The following is a 10,903-nucleotide window of genomic DNA, read 5'->3' as shown; positions in this document are numbered from 1 at the left end:
AGGAGACCATACACCGGCCGGGAGCACAGGTGAGAGGGGGAGGAGACCATACACCGGCCGGGAGCACAGGTGAGAGGGGGAGGAGATCGTACACCGGCCGGGAGCACAGGTGAGAGGGGGAGGAGATCATACACCGGCCGGGAGCACAGGTGAGAGGGGGAGGAGATTATACACCGGCCGGGAGCACCGGTGAGAGGGGGAGACCACCATACACCGGCCGGGAGCACCGGTGAGAGGGGGAGGAGACCATACACCGGCCGGGAGCACCGGTGAGAGGGGGAGGAGACCATACACCGGCCGGGAGCACCGGTGAGAGGGGGAGGAGACCATACACCGGCCGGGAGCACAGGTGAGAGGGGGAGGAGACCATGCACCGGTGAGAGGGGGAGGAGACCATACACCGGCCGGGAGCACCGGTGAGAGGGGGAGGAGACCATACACCGGCCGGGAGCACAGGTGAGAGGGGGAGGAGACCATACACCGGCCGGGAGCACAGGTGAGAGGGGGAGGAGACCATACACCGGCCGGGAGCACAGGTGAGAGGGGGAGGAGATTATACACCGGCCGGGAGCACAGGTGAGAGGGGGAGGAGACTATACACCGGCCGGGAGCACAGGTGAGAGGGGGAGGAGACCATACACCGGCCGGGAGCACCGGTGAGAGGGGGAGGAGACCATACACCGGCCGGGAGCACAGGTGAGAGGGGGAGGAGACCATACACCGGCCGGGAGCACAGGTGAGAGGGGGAGGAGACCATACACCGGCCGGGAGCACAGATGAGAGGGGGAGGAGACCATACACCGGCCGGGAGCACAGGTGAGAGGGGGAGGAGATTATACACCGGCCGGGAGCACCGGTGAGAGGGGGAGACCACCATACACCGGCCGGGAGCACCGGTGAGAGGGGGAGGAGACCATACACCGGCCGGGAGCACCGGTGAGAGGGGGCGGAGACCATACACCGGCCGGGAGCACAGGTGAGAGGGGGAGGAGACTATACACCGGCCGGGAGCACAGGTGAGAAGGGGAGGAGACCATACACCGGCCGGGAGCACAGGTGAGAGGGGGAGGAGACCATACACCGGCCGGGAGCACAGGTGAGAGGGGGAGGAGACCATACACCGGCCGGGAGCACAGGTGAGAGGGGGAGGAGGTTTTTGTTACATAATCGGTACAAGATGAATCATTTCGGAGCTTTTCCCACCTTTAGGGTCAGTTCGCACGTTATGTAATTTGCTGAGGAAAATCTGCATCAAAACCGCAGGTATTCGCACATAATTCCGCGCCTAATGATCGGCTTTTGTTGCGTTTTTCGGTGCGTTTTGCACAAAATCCGGCAGATACAATTCACAAGCAAAAACGCAAAATAAGTCACGCCGCGGATTCTAAGAAACGCTCCGCAGGTCAACTTCAGTCCCGAAAAATCCGGCAGCGTTACATGAGGTTTCCTGGAATCTCATAGACTCGATCACGCAAAACCGCACGTAATACGCAACATGTGACCCGTAATCCGAACATCCAGAAACAAACGGAAACCTTTTAACCCCTTCGGGACGAAGCCATTTTTTGACTTTTGTTTTTCACTCCCCGCATTCCAAGAGCCATAACTGTTTTATTTTTCCGTGCATTGAGCGGTGGGCGGGCTTATTGTTTGCGGGACGAGCGGTCGTTTTTATTGGTACATGGGACTTTTTGATCACAAGTGGGTTTACATTTTTTTACGGTGCTCCATAATACTGCCTCCGCCGCGCTCCATAATGCTGCCTCCGCCATGCTCCATAATGCTGCCTCCGCCATGCTCCATAATACTGCCTCCGTAATGCTCCATAATACTGCCTCCGCCATGCTCCATAATACTGCCTCCGCCGCGCTCCATAATGCTGCCTCCGCCGCGCTCCATAATGCTGCCTCCGCCGCGCTCCATAATACTGCCTCCGCCGCACTCCATAATACTGCCTCCGCCGCGCTCCATAATGCTGCCTCCGCCGCGCTCCATAATGCTGCCTCCGCCGCGCTCCATAATACTACCTCCGCCGCGCTCCATAATGCTGCCTCCACCATTCTCCATAATACTGCCGCCGCCGCGCTCCATAATGCTGCCTCCGCCATGCTCCATAATACTGCCGCCGCCGCGCTCCATAATACTGCCTCCGCCGCGCTCCATAATGCTGCCTCCGCCATGCTCCATAATACTGCCGCCGCCGCGCTCCATAATACTGCCTCCGCCGCGCTCCATAATGCTGCCTCCGCCATGCTCCATAATGCTGCCTCCGCCGCGCTCCATAATACTGCCGCCGCCGCGCTCCATAATACTGCCTCCGCCGCGCTCCATAATACTGCCTCCGCCGCGCTCCATAATGCTGCCTCCGCCATTCTCCATAATACTGCCTCCGCCATTCTCCATAATACTGCCTCCGCCGCGCTCCATAATGCTGCCTCCGCCATTCTCCATAATACTGCCTCCGCCATTCTCCATAATACTGCCTCCGCCGCGCTCCATAATGCTGCCTCCGCCGCGCTCCATAATACTGCCTCCGCCATTCTCCATAATACTGCCTCCGCCGCGCTCCATAATACTGCCTCCGCTGCGCTCCATAATGCTGCCTCCGCCATTCTCCATAATACTGCCTCCGCCATTCTCCATAATACTGCCTCCGCCATTCTCCATAATACTGCCTCCGCTGCGCTCCATAATGCTGCCTCCGCCATTCTCCATAATACTGCCTCCGCCATTCTCCATAATACTGCCTCCGCCGCGCTCCATAATGCTGCCTCCGCCGCGCTCCATAATACTGCCTCCGCCATTCTCCATAATACTGCCTCCGCCATTCTCCATAATACTGCCTCCGCCGCGCTCCATAATGCTGCCTCCGCCATTCTCCATAATACTGCCTCCGCCATTCTCCATAATACTGCCTCCGCCGCGCTCCATAATGCTGCCTCCGCCATTCTCCATAATACTGCCTCCGCCATTCTCCATAATACTGCCTCCGCCGCGCTCCATAATGCTGCCTCCGCCGCGCTCCATAATACTGCCTCCGCCATTCTCCATAATACTGCCTCCGCCATTCTCCATAATACTGCCTCCGCCGCGCTCCATAATACTGCCTCCGCTGCGCTCCATAATGCTGCCTCCGCCATTCTCCATAATACTGCCTCCGCCATTCTCCATAATACTGCCTCCGCCATTCTCCATAATACTGCCTCCGCTGCGCTCCATAATGCTGCCTCCGCCATTCTCCATAATACTGCCTCCGCCATTCTCCATAATACTGCCTCCGCCGCGCTCCATAATGCTGCCTCCGCCGCGCTCCATAATACTGCCTCCGCCATTCTCCATAATACTGCCTCCGCCATTCTCCATAATACTGCCTCCGCCATTCTCCATAATACTGCCTCCGCCATTCTCCATAATACTGCCTCCGCCGCGCTCCATAATGCTGCCTCCGCCGCGCTCCATAATACTGCCTCCGCCGCGCTCCATAATGCTGCCTCCGCCATGCTCCATAATACTGCCGCCGCCGCGCTCCATAATGCTGCCACCGCCGCGCTCCATAATACTGCCTCCGCCGCGCTCCATAATGCTGCCGCCGCCATGCTCCATAATACTGCCGCCGCCATGCTCCATAATGCTGCCTCCGCCATGCTCCATAATGCTGCCTCCGCCATGCTCCATAATGCTGCCGCCGCCATGCTCCATAATACTGCCGCCGCCATGCTCCATAATACTGCCGCCGCCATGCTCCATAATGCTGCCTCCGCCATGCTCCATAATGCTGCCTCCGCCATGCTCCATAATGCTGCCTCCGCCATGCTCCATAATGCTGCCTCCGCCATGCTCCATAATACTGCCGCCGCCATGCTCCATAATACTGCCGCCGCCATGCTCCATAATACTGCCTCCGCCATGCTCCATAATACTGCCGCCCCATGCTCCATAATACTGCCGCCGCCATGCTCCATAATACTGCCTCCGCCATGCTCCATAATACTGCCTCCGCCGCGCTCCATAATACTGCCGCCCCATGCTCCATAATACTGCCGCCGCCGCGCTCCATAATACTGCCGCCGCCATGCTCCATAATACTGCCTCCGCCATGCTCCATAATACTGCCGCCGCCATGCTCCATAATACTGCCGCCGCCATGCTCCATAATACTGCCGCCGCCATGCTCCATAATACTGCCGCCCCATGCTCCATAATACTGCCGCCGCCATGCTCCATAATACTGCCTCCGCCATGCTCCATAATACTGCCGCCCCATGCTCCATAATACTGCCTCCGCCGCGCTCCATAATACTGCCGCCGCCATGCTCCATAATACTGCCTCCGCCATGCTCCATAATGCTGCCTCCGCCATGCTCCATAATACTGCCGCCGCCGCGCTCCATAATACTGCCGCCGCCATGCTCCATAATACTGCCGCCCCATGCTCCATAATACTGCCGCCCCATGCTCCATAATACTGCCGCCCCATGCTCCATAATACTGCCGCCGCCATGCTCCATAATACTGCCGCCGCCGCGCTCCATAATACTGCCGCCGCCATGCTCCATAATACTGCCTCCGCCATGCTCCATAATACTGCCGCCGCCGCGCTCCATAATGCTGCCACCGCCGCGCTCCATAATACTGCCTCCGCCGCGCTCCATAATGCTGCCGCCGCCATGCTCCATAATACTGCCGCCGCCATGCTCCATAATGCTGCCTCCGCCATGCTCCATATTGCTGCCTCCGCCATGCTCCATAATGCTGCCGCCGCCATGCTCCATAATACTGCCGCCGCCATGCTCCATAATACTGCCGCTGCCATGCTCCATAATGCTGCCTCCGCCATGCTCCATAATGCTGCCTCCGCCATGCTCCATAATGCTGCCTCCGCCATGCTCCATAATGCTGCCGCCGCCATGCTCCATAATACTGCCGCCGCCGCGCTCCATAATACTGCCGCCGCCATGCTCCATAATACTGCCTCCGCCATGCTCCATAATACTGCCTCCGCCATGCTCCATAATACTGCCTCCGCCATGCTCCATAATACTGCCGCCCCATGCTCCATAATACTGCCTCCGCCATGCTCCATAATACTGCCGCCGCCATGCTCCATAATACTGCCGCCGCCATGCTCCATAATACTGCCGCCCCATGCTCCATAATACTGCCGCCGCCATGCTCCATAATACTGCCTCCGCCATGCTCCATAATACTGCCGCCCCATGCTCCATAATACTGCCTCCGCCGCGCTCCATAATACTGCCGCCGCCGCGCTCCATAATACTGCCGCCGCCGCGCTCCATAATACTGCCGCCGCATGCTCCATAATACTGCCGCCCCATGCTCCATAATACTGCCGCCGCCGCGCTCCATAATACTGCCGCCGCCGCGCTCCATAATACTGCCGCCACCGCGCTCCATAATACTGCCGCCGCCGCGCTCCATAATACTGCCGCCGCCATGCTCCATAATACTGCCGCCGCCGCGCTCCATAATACTGCCGCCACCGCGCTCCATAATACTGCCGCCGCCGCGCTCCATAATACTGCCGCCGCCATGCTCCATAATACTGCCGCCGCCATGCTCCATAATGCTGCCTCCGCCGCGCTCCATAATACTGCCGCCGCCGCGCTCCATAATACTGCCGCCGCCATGCTCCATAATACTGCCGCCGCCGCGCTCCGTAATGCCGGCCCCGCCGCGCTCCGTAATGCCGCCGCGCTCCGTAATGCCGCCCTGCCGCGCTCCGTAGTGCCGCCCCGCCGCGCTCCGTAATGCCGCCCTGCCGCGCTCCACAACACGTTTCCCACACGCTTTTGGCAGACTGGATGCAGGAGTTGCATAGCCGGGCGAGAAGGAGAGATATGATATAGCAGAGGGGCGGAGATTATATACAGTGCGGGGGAGGGGTGTACATAATATACTTTTATATTTGGGGGGGAGGGGTGTACATTATATACAGTGCGGGGGGGTGTACATTATATACAGTGCGGGGGGGTGTACATTATATACAGTGCGGGGGGGGTGTACATGATATACTTGTATATATGGGGGGCAGAGGAGGGTCCTGGTTGGGCGTGCTGTCAGCTGTATATTAACCCCGCGTCCTCTCTGCAGGATTCGTGGTGTTCGGGATGAGTCGCTATCTCGCCGTGTTGCGCAGTTGGCTGATGGTGGTCGCTATTATTGCGGCAGGGAACACGCTCCAGAGCTTCAGGGACCACAGCTTCCTCAGTGACAAGCTGTATACAGGGAAACCCCAGCATGGTAAGCCCCGCCCCCTGCGCATGTCAGGGGGTGTATGTATATGATCACTAGCTCTGCAGGGGAGGGGTGTGTATATATAGGGGGTGGGCTCACGTGACAATATAACCCCTGACTCCTTCTGCAGTGAACGGTCTGCAGGCTCGGACCTTTGGCGTGTGGACGCTGCTCTCCTCTGTGATACGATGCACCTGCGCCATAGATATCCAGAATAAAACGTAAGTGTTTAGCTGTAACCCGCCGGCTGCTCCCATCCCCCGCTCTGTGCTCACGTTGGCTTTTTCTGCCCTCAGGCTCTATCACATCACCCTGTGGACGTTCATCATGGCTTTGGCGCACTTCCTGTCTGAGGTCTGGGTTTACCACACTGCACACGTGACGATCGGCATCATGGCGCCATTGATGGTTGCAAGTGAGTAATTTGTGGTCTTGCCGCGTGCTGCTGGCCCTCTAATAACAATGAGACGACTGAGCTGACCCCGCCCTCTACTAACAATGAGCTGACCCCGCCCTGTACTAACAATGAGCTGACCCCGCCCTCTAACAATGAGCTGATCCCGCCCTCTACTAACAAATGAAACGACTGAGCTGACCCCGCCCTCTACTAACAATGAGACGACTGAGCTGACCCCGCCCTCTACTAACAATGAGACGACTGAGCTGACCCCGCCCTCTACTAACAATGAGACGACTGAGCTGACCCCGCCCTCTACTAACAATGAGACGACTGAGCTGACCCGCCCTCTACTAACAAATGAGACAACTGAGCTGACCCCGCCCTCTACTAACAATGAGATGACTGAGCTGACCCCGCCCTCTACTAACAATGAGCTGACCCCGCCCTCTACTAACAAATGAGACGACTGAGCTGACCCCGCCCTCTACTAACAATGAGATGACTGAGCTGACCTCGCCCTCTACTAACAATGAGATGAATGAGCTGACCCCGCCCTCTACTAACAAATGAGACGACTGAGCTGACCCCGCCCTCTACTAACAAATGAGACGACTGAGCTGACCCCGCCCTCTACTAACAATGAGACGACTGAGCTGGCCCCGCCCTCTACTAACAATGAGACGACTGAGCTGGCCCCGCCCTCTACTAACAATGAGATGACTGAGCTGACCCCGCCCTCTACTAACAATGAGCTGACCCCGCCCTCTACTAACAATGAGATGACTGAGCTGACCCCGCCCTCTACTAACAATGAGCTGACCCCGCCCTCTACTAACAAATGAGACGACTGAGCTGACCCCGCCCTCTACTAACAATGAGATGACTGAGCTGACCTCGCCCTCTACTAACAATGAGATGAATGAGCTGACCCCGCCCTCTACTAACAAATGAGACGACTGAGCTGACCCCGCCCTCTACTAACAAATGAGACGACTGAGCTGACCCCGCCCTCTACTAACAAATGAGACGACTGAGCTGACCCCGCCCTCTACTAACAATGAGACGACTGAGCTGGCCCCGCCCTCTACTAACAATAAGACGACTGAGCTGGCCCCGCCCTCTACTAACAATGAGATGACTGAGCTGACCCCGCCCTCTACTAACAATGAGCTGACCCCGCCCTCTAACAATGAGCTGATCCCGCCCTCTACTAACAAATGAAACGACTGAGCTGACCCCGCCCTCTACTAACAATGAGACGACTGAGCTGACCCCGCCCTCTACTAACAATGAGACGACTGAGCTGACCCCGCCCTCTACTAACAATGAGACGACTGAGCTGACCCCGCCCTCTACTAACAATGAGACGACTGAGCTGACCCGCCCTCTACTAACAAATGAGACAACTGAGCTGACCCCGCCCTCTACTAACAATGAGATGACTGAGCTGACCCCGCCCTCTACTAACAATGAGCTGACACCGCCCTCTACTAACAATGAGATGAATGAGCTGACCCCGCCCTCTACTAACAAATGAGACGACTGAGCTGACCCCGCCCTCTACTAACAAATGAGACGACTGAGCTGACCCCGCCCTCTACTAACAATGAGATGACTGAGCTGGCCCCGCCCTCTACTAACAATGAGATGACTGAGCTGGCCCCGCCCTCTACTAACAATGAGATGACTGAGCTGACCCCGCCCTCTACTAACAATGAGATGACTGAGCTGACCCCGCCCTCTACTAACAATGAGCTGACACCGCCCTCTACTAACAATGAGAAGACTGAGCTGACCCCGCCCTCTACTAACAATGAGATGACTGAGCTGACCCCGCCCTCTACTAACAATGAGATGACTGAGCTGACCCCGCCCTCTACTAACAATGAGATGACTGAGCTGACCTCGCCCTCTTGAAAATGAGATGACTGAGTTGGCCCCACCCCTCCTTGACAATGAGAGAACTAGGCTGAACCCGCCCTCTTGACAATTTGACTGAGCTGAGCCCGCCCCTCTTGACTGAGCTGAGCCCGCCCCTCTTGACTGAGCTGAGCCCGCCCCTCTTGACTGAGCTGAGCCCGCCCCTCTTGACTGAGCTGAGCCCGCCCCTCTTGACTGAGCTGAGCCCGCCCCTCTTGACTGAGCTGAGCCCGCCCCTCTTGACTGAGCTGAGCCCGCCCCTCTTGACTGAGCTGAGCCCGCCCCTCTTGACTGAGCTGAGCCCGCCCCTCTTGACTGAGCTGAGCCCGCCCCTCTTGACTGAGCTGAGCCCGCCCCTCTTGACTGAGCTGAGCCCGCCCCTCTTGACTGAGCTGAGCCCGCCCCTCTTGACTATGATGACTGGGCTGAACCCGCCCCTCTTGACTATGATGTTTGGGCTGACTCCACCCCCTTGACTATGAGATGACTGGGCTGACGACAAGATGATGACCCCATGGAGCGGCATAGATGCGGCCAGCAGTTGTACCTGTATCTGATAGCTGCTGAATACCTGCAAAATGATGCAGCCATAAATAAGTACACCCTTTATGGACGCACTTTTTTTGTAGGTAAACGTTCATTTTACCCTCAACAACATGTGGCCATTACCAAGCAACCAGACAACCGTGGCGAACAAGGTGCCGGTGCTGTTGTTGGCCACGTCAATGCCGCTCCGTGTGACCTTCCCCTAAGATGACTGTGCTGACCCCGCCCTCTAAAAGCAGAATCCGGGAGGCCTTCCTTGTAGATTTGGTTAGGCGACGTTCCTGGTTTTGGTTTAAAAAAAAAATAAATCAATGAATGATAAATCTGCAGTAAGTGAACAAGGGCTAAGATGAGCGGCCGACCGAAACCTCCGCGCACTCGTCATGTGACAAAGTAGTGATCATGGGGGAGGGGAGGTGTCTGCACTTCCTGGGCCAATGATTTGGAGCGCTCGTTCACTGACCGCGTCTCCCCGTATAAGCCGCGTTGTGCTGCCGACATGGTGATGTAGACGTATAAACCCGTCCTGATCGTTGTGCCACGTAAACCAGCGCGGATTGACGTGCTCTATTGTTGATCGCTGCTCGTAACCACTCGGCCCGTGATAAATCTTTAGCGGTGTCATCGATCTGTACGGCGCGGCCGTCCGCCCTAAATGTGAAAAAGCATCACTGAAAAAACGATGGCGGCGCTTCCAGTAAAGGGCGCGGCCGGCACAACGTCGTCCTATTCTTTGGCTGTCAAAGCATGCTGGGAGTTGTAGTTTCCCCAACGGCTGGAGAGTGTCAGATCTCTGCCCTAAACTGAAGTCCATGGATAACGTCCCTCCCGCAGGGGAGGCGGAGCCGTGACTCCTGTACGCCACACCTCTCATGAAGGCTTCTCCCTTCCCCCGCAGGCTTCTCCATTCTTGGCATGTTGATTGGCTTCCAGTTTCTGGAGGTTCAGCCTGAGCCCCCACCCTCCAGCACCAAGAAGAGAAACTGATGGAAGTCCGCCCCCCACCCACCCACCTGAGGAGAGGGGCCCCTGATGGAAGTCCGCCCACCGACCCGCCACCTGAGGAGAGGGGCCCCTGATGGAAGTCCGCCCCCCCCCACCCACCGATCCGCACCTGAGGAGAGGGGCCCCTGATGGAAGTCCGCCCCCCCACCCACCGACCCGCACCTGAGGAGAGGGGCCCCTGATGGAAGTCCGCCCCCCACCCACCACCTGAGGAGAGGGGCCCCTGATGGAAGTCCGCCCCCCCACCCACCGATCCGCACCTGAGAGGGGCCCCTGATGGAAGTCCGCCCCCCCACCCACCGATCCGCACCTGAGGAGAGGGGCCCCTGATGCAAGTCCGCCCTCCCACCCACCTGAGGAGAGGGGCCCCTGATGGAAGTCCGCCCCCCCCCCCACCCACCCGCCACCTGAGGAGAGGGGCCCCTGATGGAAGTCCGACCACCGACCCGCCACCTGAGAGGGGCCCCTGATGGAAACACCCGGCAACACATTTTTTCCAGAACATTTTTTTATTTGAAATAAAGTGTAAACTGTTTCTCGTGATTGTCCGTCGGCCGCTCTTTGGTTCGGAGATCTCAGGGATCCGGGGCCAGGAGAGGAGCTGGAATCTCCCATGAGTCCATGTGACCCTGTACGGGCCCCTAGGCAAACAAACAAAGCAGGGTCAGCGGGGGGAGGGGGGGGTCCAGTTGCCCGCAGGGTCAGCAGGGGGGGTCCAGTTGCCCGCAGGGGGGGGGGGGGTCCAGTCGCCCCCGCAGGGTGAGGTTAGTCAGGGAA

At 58.1% G+C, this 10,903-nt stretch overlaps 2 protein-coding genes across 3 annotated transcripts in view; one reads left to right on the top strand and one right to left on the bottom strand.

Annotated features, from left to right (window-relative positions):
* The first annotated feature begins 436 nt into the window (after nt 1-436).
* On the top strand, nt 437-10,661 carry LOC142731685 (ergosterol biosynthetic protein 28 homolog). The gene is made up of 5 exons (XM_075849460.1): nt 437-576; nt 6,112-6,261; nt 6,386-6,476; nt 6,552-6,670; nt 10,020-10,661. Exons 2-5 carry the CDS (start codon nt 6,129-6,131, stop codon nt 10,106-10,108), a joined length of 432 nt encoding a protein of 143 aa, XP_075705575.1. The 5' UTR covers nt 437-576; nt 6,112-6,128; the 3' UTR covers nt 10,109-10,661.
* The window catches only part of LOC142731684 (choline/ethanolamine transporter flvcr2a-like), a 29,468-nt gene continuing 29,181 nt past the window's right edge, over nt 10,617-10,903 (bottom strand). For both annotated transcript variants that reach the window (XM_075849458.1, XM_075849459.1), the window contains one exon: nt 10,617-10,767. In XM_075849458.1, the coding sequence (XP_075705573.1) occupies nt 10,702-10,767 (66 nt within the window). In that variant the 3' untranslated portion in view covers nt 10,617-10,701. The remainder of the gene's footprint in view (nt 10,768-10,903) is intronic.

The sequence above is a fragment of the Rhinoderma darwinii genome, unplaced genomic scaffold, assembly GCF_050947455.1.
Source record: "Rhinoderma darwinii isolate aRhiDar2 unplaced genomic scaffold, aRhiDar2.hap1 Scaffold_850, whole genome shotgun sequence".
Classification (NCBI taxonomy): domain Eukaryota; kingdom Metazoa; phylum Chordata; class Amphibia; order Anura; family Rhinodermatidae; genus Rhinoderma; species Rhinoderma darwinii.
Note: the sequence above shows the minus strand (reverse complement) of the source record. Positions and strands in the feature narration are given on the sequence as shown.

Coding starts and splice junctions, on each gene's coding strand:
- LOC142731685 (XM_075849460.1), top strand. CDS start 6,129: ATGAGTCGCTATCTCGCCGTGTTGCGCAGTTGGCTGATGGTGGTCGCT. Junction 6,262..6,385: donor TACAGGGAAACCCCAGCATG/GTAAGCCCCGCC, acceptor CTCCTTCTGCAG/TGAACGGTCTGCAGGCTCGG. Junction 6,671..10,019: donor GGCGCCATTGATGGTTGCAA/GTGAGTAATTTG, acceptor CTTCCCCCGCAG/GCTTCTCCATTCTTGGCATG.